This window comes from Stegastes partitus, unplaced genomic scaffold (genome assembly GCF_000690725.1).
Source record: "Stegastes partitus isolate 25-593 unplaced genomic scaffold, Stegastes_partitus-1.0.2 Scaffold170, whole genome shotgun sequence".
NCBI classification, from domain to species: Eukaryota; Metazoa; Chordata; class Actinopteri; family Pomacentridae; genus Stegastes; species Stegastes partitus.
In genome coordinates this window covers 173,029-192,546 of record NW_007577901.1, presented here as the reverse complement: position 1 = coordinate 192,546, position 19,518 = coordinate 173,029, and the positions used below count along the sequence as shown (strand labels likewise).

General features: G+C 43.1%; 1 protein-coding gene across 2 annotated transcripts; it reads left to right on the top strand.

Moving 5' to 3' along the window:
- The first annotated feature begins 5,660 nt into the window (after positions 1-5,660).
- Positions 5,661-19,460, top strand: cryaa (crystallin, alpha A). Of its 2 annotated transcripts, XM_008279790.1 has the most exons (4): positions 5,661-5,693; positions 17,031-17,416; positions 17,657-17,779; positions 18,667-19,460. In XM_008279790.1, exons 2-4 carry the CDS (start codon positions 17,219-17,221, stop codon positions 18,874-18,876), a joined length of 531 nt encoding a protein of 176 aa, XP_008278012.1. In that variant the 5' UTR covers positions 5,661-5,693; positions 17,031-17,218; the 3' UTR covers positions 18,877-19,460. The 2 variants fall into 2 exon arrangements, with proteins under 2 accessions (XP_008278012.1, XP_008278010.1); XM_008279788.1 differs by lacking the exon at positions 5,661-5,693 and having other exon boundaries at positions 16,891-17,416.
- The last annotated feature ends 58 nt before the right edge of the window (positions 19,461-19,518 follow it).

Genomic DNA, 19,518 nt, shown 5'->3' with positions numbered 1-19,518 from the left:
TTAATATGTTGAAATAAATCGGTCGTGTTTCCTTCTTTTTGTTGCAGTATTTTGCACTTGGCTTCGTTCCGTGCTGTATTGTGTTTACTGAGCCCACACGACTGACACGGCCTCTATTTCATGTTCCAGCTTTTTCCTGGCCTGCGACCGTGTCTGCCTCTGTTTCTCCAACATTAAGTTGATTCTCACTGTCCCTACTTCACCTGTCACCCGCCGAGCTGGGGAAGATTGATTAAAGCTGCTCGCGAGGAGGGAGCGTTGCAGCTGCATCTGCGTGTGGGTGTACGTGGGCGTCTGCATGTGAACAAAGACAGAAATCGGTAGTGCTGACAGTAAATGGTTTTTTTTGTCGGTAAGGTGGAAAGAGTGAAAGAATTCAATAGTGTAACCTACTGAAATGAGAGCAACTGAGTTGGCCAGAAAGTCATTAGCCGTTGATTTATTGATTTATTTGATTAGTTAACCAGAACTGATTGCAGTTTACAACAGAGGTGAGTGCACCCCTGTGCAATCACTCTGACAGATACTACAATTTGATTTGCAAAACGTATTTTTAAAGTCCTGCTTTGGGTCAATATTCACTGTTTGATAGATTTAAAACATGATGAAGTCTTACCACGAGACACTATCCAAAGGGAGGACTGTCACACAAGTAAGACCACATTTTAAACCCTGACGTAGACATTTCACACAATGTGTTTACTAAATTGCAGTCTTTGTAATTTGCTAATTAAACAGTTTGAAATCACAGTCTCAATTTAAAATAGATGAACTGCCCTAATAAGAACTATATTAACACTAACTAAAAGGGAATCATATCATTATACCTTAGTCTCCATAACTTTTAAAGTGCAATAATATAAACTACAGTGCGCAAAGTCTTCACCCCTCTTTTCAACATTCAATCATACTCAATATATTTTTTCATTTTCTTACGAGAATTTAACAAAATAAGACTCTTTCGTGTCAAGTGGAAACACATTTCCACATGTCAATTAGTTAAAAATATAAACTGTAAAATTACGTATCCACCACCTTCACATCAGTGTCTACTAGATGCACCTTTGGCCACAGTTACTGCATTGATCCTGTGGGATCCTGTTGGTCTCGATTAGCCGGCAATTTTACCCAATTCTTCTTCGCAAAACTGCTCGAGCTCTGCCAGTTTACACGGGGATGTGAGTAAACAGCCCTTTTCAAGTCCTGCCACAAATCTCAATTGGATTAAGTTCTGGGCAGTGACTCAGCCCCTCCAGAACATTCACCTTGTTGTCTTGAACCATTTCTGTGTAGCTCTGGCTGGATGCCTTGGGTCACTGTGTCGCTGGGAAACAAATTGTCTCCCAAGGCGCAGCTTTCTTACATTAACTTGTCCTTCAGGACTTCCCTATTCTTTGCTACATTCAATTAACCCTTTTACCGTTACAAGGCCTGTTTCTGAGCAGCATGATGTTGCCACCACCATGCTTCACAGTGGAGATAATGAGACAATGTGCTGTGTTTGGTGATTTATTTCTGTCTTTATTCTATTTTTGTATGTTTTGCCTTGGTTTTTATGATGATTCATTTTTATCTAGCTGCTGTAATGTGTGAGTTTCCCCGTTAAGAGATCAATAAAGTTTATATTTATCTTTATCTCTGTATCATTGACTTTAGGAAACTCTTGTTTGTTGTTTTCATGGTCAAAGGACACTAAACCAGGAATCAGTGGGCGACTGGAGAAAGACGACATCCCTGCATTAACCTCCACCTTCTCCATTTTCTGTTTAGCAATATTAACAACACTCTACACTATGAAAAAATAAATAAATTATTTTAAAAAATGTGAAAACCTGTCAGCAAGGGTGACAGAAATATAGCACATGTAAAAAATAAAATAAAGATAAAATAAAAAATCTGGCACTTTTGTTGTAACAAAAATAAGTTCAAAAATGGTACATTACATAACTGTAAAAATAAATAAATAAATAAACAAAAACACAAATGTACCACAAACACAAAATGTTACATAACAATTCCAAGGTAATTGTTTTATTTTTTTAATGTAAAAATATCTAAAATAGTAACTACCTTTAAATGATCACCAAAATGGGGGGATAGTGAGCTAAATAAAAAACAAAAATACCACAAATATAATTTTATGATTAATTTAACATAATGATAACCATCTACTACAGGAATGTTTGTAAAGTTAGCATAAAATACCTGTAAAGAAAATTATGCAAGAAATAGATTTGTAAAAAAAAAAAAAAAAAAAGGAAAGAATTTTGTAAAGATGCTTTTTTACAGGTTTAGAATATTTTTGTGATTCATTGAAAAGTTAAAATGCCATATAGAGAACAAGTGGGCATAACTCTTCAATCAGTTTTTTTTTTTTTACCACATTAGAACAGTGGAATACGGGACAGCATCACTTGGCGTCCAACACTCAGATATTAGAAAGTAATTCCACAATAAAAGTGAACCACATGAGCTGAAAACAACAAGGACAACTTCACCAACTCCCAGCGTTTGACGTTTCTGCACTGATGTGCTCAGACGTTTCCTCTGGGTGTCAGTGATGATGGCTGCGGTCAGAGGAGCAACACACTAATGAATATTCAACCAAAGGGGCCGCTGAAGCAACGGTGTTAAGTTACTCCCTAAATAATTAAGTCTGCGTATTCAACGTTATCTGTGTATTCATCTGCGTGGGCTTGTGAGAACAATAAATGATCCAGGTACAGAGGGGAGCTGTGGGAGGGCAGCTGCTGAGGAAGAGGTCTGTTCATGAGCAGGAACTACAATCAGATTAGAGACACGCCAACAGTTTCTACGGCAACAGACCGGCCGATATTTCATTCAGTGAGAAACCAACTGCCCCACTGTTCGTATTGACAATGCAGTGGGTTGTAACGTACAAGTGTCCTGAGGCGAAATCTATTTTAGAATACATCCTTCATGCCACACAAACTGACTTCCCTTCCCAGAAGCAGAATGAACTGTTCAGGTTAGACGGAACTATCTGGCAGGAATCCACCGGCGAGGCACGAGAGCACTTCAGGTTCTCGTTCACTATGGAAATGTCTACGTTACCTGCTGCTAATGAAGGGGAATCCCTGAGCGGAAGCAAACTGACATAACAGCCAGAATCCTTTCAGACACCATCATCGGTGACTTGGCAACGGTTCATTAACGATAGACGCTATATACACACAATCACAGTTTATGTGACGCCAACCCTGAACACAGAAAGGAAACTAATCAGTCAAGTGGCTGCTGTTTGTTTAAGGAGAAATCAGTACGCTCTAAAGTATGTCTCTATACTGTCATAATTTAACAGAACTTTAAAAAAATGTCATATCAGCTTATTTTTTTCTAGTTTACTTAATGTAAATAAATGGTTTCTGCTATTTTTTTGTTAACTGATGTGTCCTTATAACTTCAGGTATTGTGACATAAAGTAATGAGTTCAATAAATGACTGTAAGCTGCAAGTTCTCAACCCATTAAATTAAGTTTATAAGGAAAAAAGGTTCCCAGGATGCATTGTTTAAAGGTTAAAACTCTGACTTTAAGATGTTTAATTAAATTAGGGTTCCCAAACTTAGTTTAACTAAGGGTTAAATGAAGTCTGTCTTTAACCACTGTCTGTGTGAGTAGTTGATTCAACGTAATATTTTAAGTTTATTGAACTTGCTTTGTGAAATTCAGTCAGTTTAACTCAGCTACTTTTGTATTTTCACAGTTTGGGTTTACAGATGTGTGGCCCTACAACGAATCCTGCTGGTCAAATGCTGTGTGTAATCTGAGTAACAATAAGGACAGACTGTAATGGTGTACCTATTGACTACATGGACGTGTATGTATTTTCAACAAAAACTGAGCAACTGTGGAGGCAGATTCGTGTCAAATCCAAGGACAAAGACGTCACAGAGCAAATCATATCACCACATCAGTGAGATGGGCTGATCAGGCCGACACATGGACCAAATCAAAGTTGGACAATAAACTGAGAAGCTATCGCAAATACAAGCGATACCTCATTTCAGACCTTTGAGCTCCATTTTAGAGAACAGCTATTTTGGTAAATATGCTTTCTGAAGATGTGAGTCCAGGACAAATACAGTAGCTTTAGTCAGTGTATAACCTAGCTTAGCACAAACACTGTCAGCAAAGAGAAGCTGTAGATCAATAATACGTATATATACATAAAAAAAACACCTCCTCCAACACCTCCACAACTGTCTGAATTCCATGTCAGATCTGGAGCCTGGAAGATCTGTCTTGACCTTCTGAAACGGCATGAAATCCTCCCACTAGCCTTGGAGCTTACATCATGGCAGTCAGTGGATCCTTCATGCACCATTCAGGTACCACGACTTGATATAAGCGTAAAAGTCTGGCTTTGTGACAACACAAGCGGTTGTTCATGAATTTGTTTTTGGATGCTTAGACAAGAAGCTGAATGAGCACCAACCGTAGATTCAATATGCATCCCCACTGGTTTGTGGACTTCTGTTGAGAAGCCTTGAGTTTAGAACTTGGCTGTTGCCACCTTGGTCTTTTGAAACAAGACATAACAAGCAAGCAGTGGATCTGACTGAGAACTTGAGGATACTACGCACAGGGATACGGTAACAACCTTTCAGTGACAAGGTAGCTCTAAAATACAGTCTGCTTTAAAGAATATTTTACTCCATAATTAGCAAAATGAACATCATGCTGCATTGAAGGAGACTTTAAACTAGCATTTGAGGCCATAAACCCAATAAAAATATGTTTACTGAGGTAACAAGTCAAGTAAGAATTAGTCATTTTCTCATCAACTTCAATACAATCCCACTACCTAGGAGTCGCCCCCTGCTGGCTGGTAGACAGAATGCAGGTTTAAGGCCCTTTGGCTGGGCTTCACTTTCCACATCCGTCTTCTAAATCCATCTTTTACAGACTACAGCATCAATGCAGACCACATCAGGTATCTGTGAACATCTACTCAGGTGGTTTAAGTTTAATTAAACCATGTTTACTGACATTTTTCGAGCCAGTTTGTAAACCAGGCTATTAAACTGGTCTCATTTAATCAAAGCCAACACTACTGCACATCCACTGGCCTCTTTGTAACAATAGGCCAATGAAAGCAAACACAATTTTTGATAGAAATGTAATTTTCTTTAGAGTTTCAGCCTCTCTTGTTGTCAACAAACCAATCTGTTGGCCACCACAACAACGGGCCTCAGATTCCTGACGATGAAAAGCTTTTCAGTTGCTCAACAGCATTTATACCGAGTGCACTGAGGACAACGCAATTTATTCATTATCCATTTGAAACTAATTAGAGTTGTGCAATCAGTGAAACTGTAAAACGGGGTGTGTGCCAGTCTGAAGTCTGTAATGTTGTGCACATGTTCTTGCTGAATATTTCATAAATACCAGTTTCTGTGGGTTTTGTGCATATTTGTTCTACATCTGGTCCCAGAAGACAATGAACGCACCACGAAAGAACCAAAACCAAGCCAGAAACTGTTTCTGAGCATCGACGGCAGCGTCAGTCTCCCTCACAGAGAACCACCTGTTATTCCGTCACTGATGGGTCACATGAGGAAACTCACATTTCATATGTGAGACTGGTATTTGAGCTCAGATCATTTTGTTTCACAAACAGGCTGCAACAGTGATTTCTTGATTGTGCGGACTCTTTAGGATGCGCTACAGGTTCGTTTGAATAATCTTCTTTAGTCAACTCCAACACAGCAGGACAGTGTGACCTTAACCTTTGCAGCACGTGTTCTTCCATCACATCTGTCCCTCTGTAAACAAGGGCAGGTAGGAACCAAAACCTCTCCCAGCAAAGCGGGTTGTAAATGTGGGCTGTAAAAGCTACTTTAATGTTAACTGTCTAAATAGACACAGAAAATATTACTCTGCTGCAACTGACAATGGAATAAGTAATGATATGATAAACGCAACTGTGCAAAGCTGAAAAATAATTCTGCACAACTTAATGAGAAGCATAGACAAATATTTTTAAAAACACTAATGTTTCCATAAAATTATAGTTGCCTGTATGTTTCTGTATTTCTACAGTGTTCCAATTATAATTTAATTGATTTATTCATTGATTACTGTAAAATATGAGGTTTACTGTTTAATACTGTAGACTTTCCAATAACATACAGTATTTATATTGTGTAGCCACATTAATCAACATAAATTGCACCTGTCAGTTCCTGTAAATTACATTTTCTTCTTTTAGAATCCATAAACTGTGACTTGCAAACATATACCATAAATAAATATGTGTCCTTAATCTGTAGGGTCCAGAATTGAGAATTGTGTTTAACATTGCCAATTGTACATAGCACTAAAACACCTAAAATAATTAATGTTAATAAGTTCCTTTTTTTTTTTTGATCTGGAACATTTATTCAAAAACAGCATGAGTATAAAGTTAACAATAACATTCGTAGCTGTCAAGTCACAAGTGCTTTGTGAACTGTGAATTCACACTGTCAGTTTGTACAGTTGCCTGCAATGGTCACTGTTGTTTCTGGCTCCAAAAAAGCATCAGATGTGACAGTTTTTGATGATATTGTCACACAACCTGTGAAGAATTTGGCTTAATTTTTACATTACTTTGTTCCAGTGCAAAACAAAAACCCCTCATGTTGACATCAAACTTTTGCTTCTTGTAGTCAGGAGGTCTCATATTAATGTGAAAAGGCCCCTTTAAAGCTTATCTCCTCTCATATGACCCAGAGGGACATCAACAGCAGCTTCAGTGTTTCAGGTAAAACAGGTTGACAGGAAGTGGGCCGCATTCCACTTTTCTTTTGCTGATCTCATTTGTATGCAGCGCTTTCCTACCTGTAGGACACCTGCTTCCTTAAGGTCAGCTGGAGAAACTCTGCCTCCATCTGGGACACTGACAGCTGACCTTCCTTCTCCTCCTAAAATAAAGACAATAACGCACATATGAAGAAAGTTGACTGAGCAGATGCTGGCTACAACTCCCGGAGGTGACATACTGTAGCTGTTATTCTAAGACTGGGAGTTTCACACACCTGACAGCCGCCGGGTTCCAGCGCGCTCTTGGCGCTCTGCTCTTCGGCGAACACATCCTCCTCCTCGGCCACGTCCTCCAGCGCAGGCCGCTCCGCTGCCGGAGGAGCTTTCATCATCCCTGCGGTGTCTCTGTCCCCCCTCTGTTTCTCTGCTCAACGCTGCTGGAATATAGAAATCAGTCGAGCCTCTGCGTCCCTGGAAGAAGTTGCAGCTTTATTTAAACGCAGCTCCCGTCTGTGCCATGATCCGCGTTGAAGAGCCGGCGAACGCGCGGAGTTGGATCGGCCTGTCGGGACGGCGGCGACGGAGATCAGAGAGGTGCAGAGTGTGTGTCCATGAGATCTGAACGCGGTAATGAAAAGTTGTGGGCGGAAGGTGTTGCAATCAGCTGTGAGCTCCCTCCTCCTGCTGCTGCTGCTGCTCTTAACGCAGCTACATACCAAATTACTAAATTCCCATCCTATTGGACTGAAGGTCGCCGTCCTGCGCGCTGACCCCGCCCCCCTCCGAGGAAACAACACAAACTGACGGCGTCGCTCTCCAATAAGCCGCCATGCACACTCGGGATTAGCCTGGCTTTGTGGTTGACACCTCGTTTACTATCATGGACAATAAGTTCATGTGTTGGATGAAGGCTGCTGTTAATCCTTCCTCCAAATGCAAAAGAGCTGCAGAGCATAGGACTGCAATATATCTACATATCTATATATAGCTGTGCACAACTTGGCATTCACAGTTTCTCTTCACTTATTTAAACCTGAGAGCTTTATTTATGACTTTTCTATTTGAATCTCAGAGTCACATCTCTTCTTTTTGCAGATGCCACCGGTGCATGTCACTACCTTTGCGTCTTCTCAATTAATTTTAAACTAATCGATGTAAAGTGAAGCCACATCCAGCAGCTGCACGGCTTATTTCGTGCCTCAGATGTTTTCAGAAACACAATTTGGTGAGCTATTTCCATCTGAGCTGTCATGCTGGTGCGAAATCCAAAAATGAGTGAAGCGTCCATCCAATCAGGTGCAGGTGTAGTTTGTAATGGTTTCCTGTTGGAACACACCTGTCACTCATCTACCTGGTTCAACCCCATCAGTGTCCAATGCTGGGAGCCCCTCACATCCAAAAACATCCCTACGATGAGGCTGTGGTACTCAAAAATGTAGACTTGCTGGGTTGGTTTGAGCTGCTGCCCTGAGCAAAGGAGTTCAAGCATCTTGTTAACAAGTGACAGAAAAACGGAGCGTGAGATGGATGCATTGTACCAGACTGTCAAAGTGAAGAGGGTCAGAAGACAGAGCTCTTGATTTACCTGCTGATCTGTGTTCGACCGCTCAACTAATCAGTCAAAGTGCAAGAAAAACAGATGGTGCAGATGCTATTGAAAATTAGTATTTAAAGTATAAATACAGTATAAGAATAAAAGCATGCAGGATATGTGCACAGTTGAGTCATAGCAGCCAACAGTCCAGCTTGTGAGCTACTGACCTTGACCAAGGTGTTGTGATGCCTGATGGCCAAAACCCACTGGAGGGACACACATCTCATCTGGCCTGGAAACACCTTGGAACCTCCTAGAAGGAAATAACATTACTATAAAGAGGGAATGTGTGCTATGACATGCGCACCCTGATGCCACAACAACTCAAACCCAAAAAACGAATAGATGGATGGAAATCTTTCACAACTCCGTAGCCTAAAAGCAATTCTCACTGCTGGTTAACGGGCCTATCAAAAATAATAGGAGTTACATAAGTAAAAAATTTGTTGTGGGCTCAAATGCAGATAAGAGTGGGTAGCATTCAAACCCTGTTTTATTGCAAGATTTGCAAAGGAGGAAGAGAGAGAGAGAGCGCTGGGAGCCAGGGGCTGGGACGAGGGATCCAGTGAGCGGTGCAGGGATGTGGGAGTTCAGAGTACTGGATGGCGTGTTGCAGAGGGACGGCTGAGCTGAATAAGCTTGGCAGGTGGTGGGAGGACTTGAGCAGAGCTGAATATGCTCCCTCGTGGATGCAGACAGCTGCAGACGCCATGGACGTGTAGTTGTTGGTAATATGCTACTTTTCTGGTCCACGTGAGGAGGGTTTTGCTTCGTATATGCTCAGTGGGTCGTATCTACACATGCACACTAGTGCATGTGTAGATACTGGAGGTTTTGATTGGACTATGCCCAGGGGTCTGCACAGAGACTTGGGTAGATGACAAAATTTCCCATGGGGTAGTCTTGGGAAGAATAAGATAGGTTTACTGGGATGCTGAGGCCTGGGGACAGCAAGGTCAGCAGTCAGGCGAAACGCGTGGAGCAACAGGTTACTGAATGTGAGTTAACCACAGCTTTAGCACCACCTGGCAGAACGAACGATCTGACGACAAGCAACCTGCTGCTTCTGGGATTTACTACTGCAGGGGAGCTCGATGAGGCGCAAGTCTATCAGCAGAGTGTCAGCCAGGAAACCAGCAGGAAACCTCACCGAGAGACAAGCAGGGAGAAGAAACACAAGAAACAGTGGGGATGAGGGGAAATGCACGGCCAGAATATGAGTAGATTCATAAATAATAACCTGTAAAAAGCTCTGATGATGGACCCCTGCAACAAATCAGTTCATTAAAGAAACATGCAGTATTGCTGCCGTACAGTAAAACTGCAGCATTAACCTCTTGAAAATATTCGCACAGTGTCTCTGCATGAACAGCGTCTGCAAGTCTCAACATGCGCTTCAGATCACACATTCACAGCTGAAAGCCTGCATGCATGCTGGAGGTGACAGGCTTTATCTTAAAAGAGCAGCTCAAGGCTGAGTTGCATTGTGATTTCTGTTGGAATCCAGTAGTTTGTTTTGCTTGATTGTCTGACAACTTTTTTTTTTAATTGACTCTGCAGATTAATGCCAGAATAGTTCATGTGTAACATCATAGTTGAGTCGGTTAAACTGTTTTCATTATTAACATTTTAACTGGACTTAACATATCTAACCAACTGACTTCCAGATAGTGTTGCTAAATATAATCTGGGTCCCTGTGAGTCGACACCATGGAGGAAACAGAGTCATTGATTATCTGACAGAACGACATGTGGCAAAGCTGCTTCCTACTTGACTGCAAAGGCAAAATTCAGCAACTCCATGCAGTATTGTAAATGGAGATTTAACCAATATTTGTCTTCTAGCATTTAATTTAGTATAAAAGATGAGCAATCTCTATGTGAGCAGCTTTGAATTATACAAAACACAACGAAAAAAGAATGTATTATGTATATCTGTGTAGTCATTGCATTGCTTGTATTGCTGCAGGACGTTTCAACCATTAAATTCACACAGATAGTGTTGAAGTGATCTTGTAGCAACTCATAGAATTCTTATTGTTGGTTAAAAGTGTAAAGGTAATATTAAAGTGCATCTGTTTTCATATTTAGATAAAGAATGTGTTTGTGCATGTTTTTATTAAAGTATGTATGATTTGGGCTTAGTTGTGGATTTAGTTTAAGCTCCTGAACAGATTGTTAAAGACTGTAGGGATGAAACCTACTTTGAGGAACTCTGGAAACACAAACACACACAAAAAGCTTATTTTACTGTATGTGAGATCTCGTGTGTGTAAATGTGTGACCGAAGCTTGCAGAGCTGCTTGTTGACATCTGGGCATCTAATCAACTGGTTGCTGTAAAGTTGTGGTTTTCTCCATGTTCAGGCCAGTAAAACTGTCACAACAGAGCAGGGACATGCTGACGTCCTGGATGTGGCGTCGACCCGCTCTGGAACGGGATCAGAGGCGACCGTTGAGCAGCTCGGAAACAGGCACGGGGTCAGAGGTGGCGTCGACTTGCTCAGAATCAGAATTAGTTGAGACGACATCGACCCACTCGAAAACAGGACAGGATGTGAGGCAGTCAATCAACCGGTTGCTGTAAAGTTGTGGTTGTCTCCATGTTTGGGCCAGTCAAACTTTTACAACAGAGCAAATGCTGACGTCCTGGATGTGGCATTGACCAGTTCAGGAACGGGATCAGAGGCAGCGTTGACCAGCTCGGGAACAGAAACAGGATCAGAGGCGGTGTCAACTAGCTCAGGAACAGGATCAGAGGCGGCATCGACCAACTCAGAAACAGGAACGAGATCAGAGGTGGCGTCGACTTGCTCGGGATCAGAATCAGTTGAGACGACATTGACACGCTTGAAATCAGGAACAGGATCAGTGGCGGCATCGACAGGCAGGTGATGTGTTCAAACGGATTTATTGAACAAGGAATTAAACTGAACCCAAACTGAGGTGTGGAAACTAAACTGAGGGGGAAAAACAGAACAGGGTAAACCAGACTGAATTCAAAATGAGAACAAAGCTACAAGAAATGGGGAAAACTCTAAACTATAAACTGAGAGAAAACCTAAAAAAAAACCCAAAAAAGAAATAACTAAAACAAATAAATAACAAAGCTAAAACAACAACAGGAGGGGATCAGAGGAGTCAGTGACCAGCTCGGGAACAGGAACAGGATCAGAGGCAGCGTTGACCAGCTCGGGAACAGGAACAGGATCAGTGGCGGTGTCAACCAGCTCAGGGACAGGATCAGAGGCGGCATCGACCAGCTTGGGAACAGGGATGAGAGGCAGCATCTACCTGCTCGGGAACAGGATCAGTGGTGGTGTCGCCCAGCTCAGAAACAGGAACGAGATCAGAGGCGACATTGACCAGTTCGGGGACAGGAACAGGATCAGTGGCGGCGTTGACTTGCTCAGGATCAGAATCAGTTGAGACGACGTCAACCCGCTCGAAAACAGGAACGGGATCAGTGGCAGGGTCGACAGGCAGGCGATGTGTTCAAAATGATTTATTCAACAAGGAATTAAACTGAATCAATAAATAACTAAGCTAAATCAACAAAACTAGGATGGGATCAGAGGCAGCGTCGACCCGCTCGGGAACAGGATCAGAGGCGTCGTCAACTAGCTCAGAAACAGGAACAGGATCAGTGGCAGCGTCGACCAGGTCAGGAACAGGAACGGGATCAGAGACGGTGTCGACCAGCTCGGGGACAGGAACAGAATCAGAGACGGTGTCGACCAGCTTGGGGACAGGAACAGGATCAGTGGCGGCATTGATCTGCTCAGGATCAGAATCAGTTGAGACGACGTCAACCTGCTCAAAAACAGGAACGCGATGTGAGGCAGCATCGACCAGTTCGGGAATGGGATCTGGGGCGGCGTTGACCAGTTAAGTAACAGGATCAGGGGTGGCATCGACCAGCTCGGGAACAGGGATGAGAGGCAGCGTCGACCAACTTGGGAACAGGATCAATGGCGGCGTCGACCGGCAGGTGATGTGTTTAAAGGATTTATTAAACAAGGAATTAAACTGAACCCAAACTGAGAGAAAATCTAAAAAACCCAAAGAAGAAACAACTAAACCGACGACGCTAAATCAACAAAAAGGGACGGGATCAGAGGCGTCGTTGACCAGTTCAGGGACAGGAACAAGATCAGTGGCAGGGTCAACAGGCAGGTGATGTGTTTAAAAGGATTTTATTAAACAAGGAACTAAACTGAACCCGAACTGAGGAGTGGAAACTAAACTGAGGGGGGAAAACAGAACGGGGTAAACCAGACTGAATTCACAAAGAGACCAAAGCTACATGAAATGGAATGAATAATTACGCTAAATCAACGAAAATGGGGATACTCACAAGACAAACTAAACTGAAGGGGACAAAACTGATGGGCCAGACAGGCTCAGGGAATCTGGGATCTGGTGAGGACTGGTGACAGGCTGGAGCGGAGCTGGTGGCAGGTCCAGGCTGGTTGGCAGGATTGGGACAGCAAGTGTGTCGAAGTTGCAGGGGGGGTTCAGGTGGTGGGAGCTTGGGGACTGGCAGGAAAACAGGATTTCAGAGTTTATGGTCTGGCGGTGTACGGAGGAAGGAGCTGAGTTTGTAAAGGAGCTGAAGGTGATTGTAGACAAGTGAGCTGATTGCCACAACTGTCTCCAATACCTGTAATCAAGCACACAGGACCAGAGTGACAGGAGCTGAGTGAGAGGGAGATGAGTGAGAGGGGCATGAAGCAGGGATCCTGACAATATACTCACATTTAAAAGCCTCAGTATGCTGCTTTTTCTAGACCTGCCCGTGTGGCGACTATTCTCAGGCACAAGTCCCTTTCTGAACTCTATGTCACCATGGGGGGTCACAGTTTGTGGTCTTTTGCTGGTATGATTAAGAAAGCAGACAAATTATTATTTTTCTTTAAATGACACACAAGCGTTGCAGGAGAATCAGAGGTGTTGCTTTTCACACTAATGATGAACATGTTCCACTAACTTATACTTTTTTGTTGCCATTTTGAACGAATGACCTTTATTTGAGCAGAAAACGTTTCTATATCTGTTACATGTGTTTTTCTATGGACCAAACACTAGTTAATCTAAATCCTTATGGAAAAACTGTAGGAGCCTTTGCTGTATGTACAGTATATTGTTAAACCACTAATGAAGCACAGCGCTATTCAAATCAAGACCGAGTTCAGCCATCCATTTATCCACCACCACATTTGGCCAATTTGTTTTTAGAAATCTCACTGTGTCTTTCAACTGCACTAGTTTTTGTCTCTTCACAGTTTTCTGAATTCATTAGCGCCTGAGCTCCATTATCAGAAATCTGTGGCGTGAACTGCATCAAGTCCTGCTGTGGCAGCCGAGAACACTGATTAAATGATCGTCACTACAAAAAAAAAAACTTTATATAAGCGTTTGTCCTTGAAGCACTGAGGCCTGCAGTTCTGAATGAGGCAGTTATCCAAGATGAGCACATTTACAGCGTGTTACACCTGAAAAAACAACACAGTTGCAATGATCAGTGTACATGTGGTTATCATGAGTGTTTACACGTCCTAATATGGGCAAACATAGGAGGCTCATTGTTCAGTTTAACTGCTTCAAACTTAACACATGAAATATTCAAGTAATTTGAAAGAAAAAGAAAAAAAAATATCATTTTATTCCAACTTGTGTGACAGAATCCAGTTTATGTTCTCCATTACCTTGCCCTAGGTCTTCATTCAGGGCTGCAAGGTGGATCGGTGGTTAGCACTGTTGCCTCGCAGCAAGAAGGTCGCCAGTTCACGTCCTGGTGAGGACAGCCGTGTGGAGTTTGCATGTTCTCCCCATGCAGCGTGGGTTCTCAGGCTTCCTCCCACAAGTCCAAACACATGCTGAGGTTAATCAGTGATTCTAAATTGTCCGTAGGTGTGAATGTGAGTGTGCTTGGTTGTCTGTCTCTAAGTGTGGCCCTGTGACAGACTGGCGACCTGTCCAGGGTGTCCCGTCCCTTCACCCTAAGGATTAAGCGGTGGATAGATAATGGATGGATGGAGGTCTTCGTTCGACTTCAGGAGGCAGGTTTCTCAGGTGTTGTGTTGTCAGTCCAGCAGGGGGCAGCACAGCTCAGCCTGTAGCTCACATCACTGTTGGTGGAGTTGCTAACACACTGACAGTCAGGTGATTTATTCTGAATTTCCAACTGATATCAGTGTAGAAGAAAGGAAAAAAATGAGTTCTGATCTTTAAAGGTTAGCTTTCCATCTTTATGCCACAGTGCTGTCACTTCCTAATCTCATCTTTAGAAGGAATTTATTTAAAATTGGAACAAATGCTTCCTTGGACTCAGTAAAGAACTGATTGGGAGGTTGAATGTCAAAGGTCACCGAGACGTCACAAAACCTGTTTTTGGCCATAAATGTAGAATTCATTTGCTTGTTATGGCAAAATTCACACAAATGACAAACAGGATAAACTGATGAAGTGATGACACTTTATCTCCAAAAGGTCAAAGGTCACATCTGGACCAATTTGACTGATGGAGACATATGACCAATCAACTTACAGAAAGAAACCATTTTGGCTGCTGTAATTCTTCTTTCTTGTCCACACAAGCAGAGAGGCTGAGCATTCTGAGTTAAACAAATCAGTTTTTGGTGTTTTCCAGTAGATGGTCTTTCTTTCCTTTTGTTAGCTAAAATGTTTTTGCTATTGTAAATGAGTATGATATATCATTTCTCTGACCTCAGTGTGAACAAGAGGAGTGATTACAGCAACCAAAACCTGTGTCGGTGTACAGGAACAGGCAACAGATACACTGAGGGAGTCACAAGATGATTTCCAGAAATCAAATAAAATGTTCAAACTATTAGAAATGGCATATTCTAGTCATAATGCTGACGAAAGATAATTATTTTATTCAAACGATGTATAAAATCCTACATTATTTTGGGGGTCAGAGGCTGGAAACTTTGTTAATTCCATTTCTATCACAATTACTTCTCTTGGTTCCCCACTCACACCTTAAAACCAAAGATCAGGTTTTTTCAGCTTCCTCTTTTACTTTTATTCTACCTCTTTTTTAATCAGCCAGTGTGCTTTACCTTAACTTCATGTATGTTTACACTCAAGTTGTCTTCTATATGCACCACTGCATGACACCTTTGAGTCCTCTCTCTCCTTGTGCCTCGCTGCAGGTATTTCTGGTTCAGTGATGTTTATGAAGTAGCTCTACAGCAGATCTTCTTGCTGTTTGATGTTTTAACTACATTTGAACATTTCTGTCCAAAGACTGCCTGCTTCCATTTTCCTTTCCTCAATGCTCGTCCTTATGAACAGAAAAAAAATGGGGAAAAAAAAATCAATGAACATGAGCGTGTCCACTCCGCTACGTTGCCAGGTTGTCGGTCAAAACAGCTTTTCAGAGCTGTGGCAACACAGAGCACACAGGCATTGTCTGTCCCATTGATAAAAACTCAGAATGCTGACTCTGCTGAACTGCAGCCAGCCTAACGGCATCTACGTCCGGTCTGCAGCAGCTAGTAGCCCCGAACCCCGACAACCTGCCCAAACTGCCCCTGAAGCGTCCCGACCCCGGCTGCCCGGCCCAGTTGCTCTTGGCCTGTGGGTGCATGGAGCGGCTAAGCCTCTGTGCTGGCCGGCCAAAGCCCTGTAGGATTAGATTAATTCAGGCGGCGGGAAGCCACTGGTGGTGAAACAACAGGCATGGGAAGTGACCTTTAGATTTACATTAGAATTCACTCTTAGATACAAATAAGACTTACTGTATCAGTGTACTGTATACATCTGTGTAAAGGCTTCTTTAGAGATACACTACATGAGACATGACATTTATTTAGACAAGATGAAAAAGTGCACTCGTGGAACAGTAGGTTGAAAATAAACTGCCATTTTGGATTTGGACATCATGGCCTCCTCCGGCCTTTAAAGAGGAGCTTGCCAGTTAGAATCCAAAGGCCAGAATTGCTCCACATGAGCTGGTCAGCAGTGGCCCTGAAGATGTAGCTCCAGCATTGGACCCAAACTTCCAGATATGAGCTGGACCAACATGGCTGACACTGGGCAGGTCCTCGCAAGGCCCAGAGACAATATGAGTTCACTAGGGAGTTGATATAAATTGAATGCAGTTTCAAGATTACATAAATAAGTGAAATAAATATTAGTCTTACAGTTTCAGGTGCTGCTTTTCCTTTGACTTGAGCAGTTTATATTTGTAGAATGTTAGTGAAATGTTTGCACCCAGACCATACATTCTCATCTCTGTTAGTTGTTGTTGCTCCACTGACTCTGGGCAGCATTGTTTCTAAATCTGCCCTCCGTCCAACCACACAGGCAGAACAATACAGCAGCATTATGTCACTGACGGACTGACAGAGTCGATATGTGTGTTTCTGTTTGATGCATTATCACTCAGGTAAAAGCCGTCTGTGTCTTTAGTTGGCTTCCTGACCTCATTGTCTCCATCATGCCCTCCTCTCCGCCCGCCACGGTTTGTTTTGGCAGCTCCGAGTGTCTGCTGTGTGAGTGGCACTGGGTCGCACCAGGGTCTGGACCTAGCGGTGCCCCCCCATCCTCAGGCCTGATTCTGCTGACGGGGCCCAACCCACCATGAGATAATGCCATTCCAGAGGGATCGTGGCTAAAGCCTCTCTTTCTGGCTCTCAGGCATATAAAGAGGAGGCAGCTGCAGAGTGGAGGACAAAGCACCCTGGAACCATTCTTCACTAACTGCTTCTGATCATCACTCTGTTCTCGATTCTCAACTCCGCTCCTTCACCTGCTGGACTCTGAGCTGAGCGTCTGCCAACCTGAGCCAAACCAAGCCAAACCAGACCAACCTGTCTCCAGTCATTATGGATATTGCCATCCAGCACCCCTGGTTCAGACGTGCCCTGGGCTCGGTCTACCCTGCCCGACTCTTTGACCAGTTTTTCGGAGAGGGCATGTTTGACTACGACCTCTTCCCCTACACCACCTCCACCATCAGCCCCTATTACAGACAGTCGCTGTTCCGCAACTTTTTGGATTCTTCCAACTCCGGCATCTCTGAGGTAACAGGATCACATCACGACTCTGACACCATTTTCACTGTGGACAAACATGTATTCAGAGAAGGACTGTTATTTAACACTTAGATATTTGTGTCCTGATTTTCTCCAGCTTGAGTTTAGTTACACTGAAACATAACTGTAGTCCACACAGTTCAAAGTCATGAAACTAAACTCGTGACTTGAGAAGCTGAAGCTCTGCTATGATACCGTGGACCCTCTCTGTGTTTGTGTGTTCTTCAGGTGAGGTCTGACAGGGATAAGTTCACAGTCTACCTGGACGTCAAGCACTTCTCACCTGATGAGCTCAGTGTGAAGGTCACCGATGACTATGTGGAGATCCAGGGCAAGCATGGAGAGAGACAGGTAGAGCGCCTCTTCTACTGCACGTGCACACACCACTTTAATCACAACTGGTAGGACTGCGAGGAAGTCTAGACCTCTACATGCACACAAGTGACACACCTAAAGATATGCAGCAGTGGGACAGCAAAAACACTAAAGAAAAACACTGCATCGTACTGAATATGAATGTAACGAAAACTGGATTTAATATACTTGACATGATGCAGGGGCTGGGTCAGGTGATGCATGTGTTTTTTACAGAGCAGCAACAGTATGCTCAGCTTTGACATCCCATTTGTTCCAACTGTAATACACCTCTGCTCACTTTGAACCATTTATCCTGTATTGTGAGTGGAGAAGAGGAACCCAAGCTGCTGGATTTAGGCAATTAGAACAATGCAAACTGTATTATGTGGGAATTTAAGCTGCCTGTGATGCTGATAATCACACAATATCTTCATCTGTCCCTACTGGGCTCAGTGTATTTCAAATTTCTACCAATTGCCAACACAACAGAACGGAGACAAACAGCAAAGTCAGTCCAGGGTTCATTTTACTCTACAGAACTAGACAAGAAAATCAAAGTTCTACCAGTTAATGAATAGTTCATGGGTGATAACCTTATGACACATCATGAAGACAGCTCCTACTCTTCTAACACGCTTTCCATTATATGTCCCAAAACAATGTAGAATAACTCTGGATTCTGTCGCCAATTCATCTCTTAGTCTAAGGGCTCCTTGTTAGCAAGATGACCCAGTTTTATCAGAACCTCTCTCTGGTGTAGGTCCTGATTGCATTTCCAAATGATCCACTTTTATCCAAGGTCACTGTTTGTCTGTTTTTCTGAAGTCCAAGTGTAAGATGTAGAGTTTGTCCATCCCTCTACTCACCCTGATGTTTTTCAGGACGACCACGGTTACATCTCTCGTGAGTTTCATCGCCGCTACCGCCTCCCCTCCAGCGTTGACCAGTCAGCGATCACCTGCACCCTGACAGCTGATGGCATGCTGACCCTGAATGGGCCAAAGGTCACAGGGGGGAGCGAGTCCGGACGCATCGAGCGCAGCATCCCCGTCACCCGTGACGACAAGCCCAACGCTGCTGCGTCCTCCTAGAGGCTAAGTGACGGTGGGGGTGACCAGGGTATTGATGTGGCTCGGGCCCCCCCCCAACAACTTGCATCGACCGGGATGGACGACCACAGAATTCTTCTTCTCCCTTTCCCTTAGAGGATATCTGTGTCCTCCTCGCTTCACTTTCTGTAGTTTCTTCTTAGCACTCATACAGTATTATTAGTATCATTGTTTGAGTATAACAAAAATCAGCCCATGAGGGTGGTTAAGTGAGGGGCGGCGGGAGTTTTTAAGGAGAAACGTCATCTAAGGACGAGACATTCACACGACCTGACACTTCATTCTGCTGATTGTCGTTGATTTGTTTCAGAGCGAGCCCTCTGACAGTACAGATAGTTGGGGTTAAGCTTGGAGGTAAATGTCTCACATGTCTTGTCCCAGATAATCCATCAGTAAAGTTCTCTGAGGCCCTGGCTGCTTTCATTCTTGTGCTGACTCTGAACCCTCTCCTCTTTTGTCTTACATATATCCTGTACTGTAGTCTAGGCCTTGTTCAATGGATACCTGCTCATGACTGAGAAGTCCATACTAAAGAAACATATAATAAAGCTGTACAATTAACCAAAGGCAACTGCTGTGTGCATTTATTCTTTACTCTTCATCAACTTTCAGCTTTATCAACAG

Excerpts from the sequence above, each read along its gene's own strand:
- cryaa (XM_008279790.1), top strand. The coding sequence starts at position 17,219 with ATGGATATTGCCATCCAGCACCCCTGGTTCAGACGTGCCCTGGGCTCG. Across the intron at positions 17,417-17,656 it reads CCAACTCCGGCATCTCTGAG|GTGAGGTCTGACAGGGATAA; the intron begins GTAACAGGATCA and ends TGTGTTCTTCAG. Across the intron at positions 17,780-18,666 it reads GCAAGCATGGAGAGAGACAG|GACGACCACGGTTACATCTC; the intron begins GTAGAGCGCCTC and ends GATGTTTTTCAG.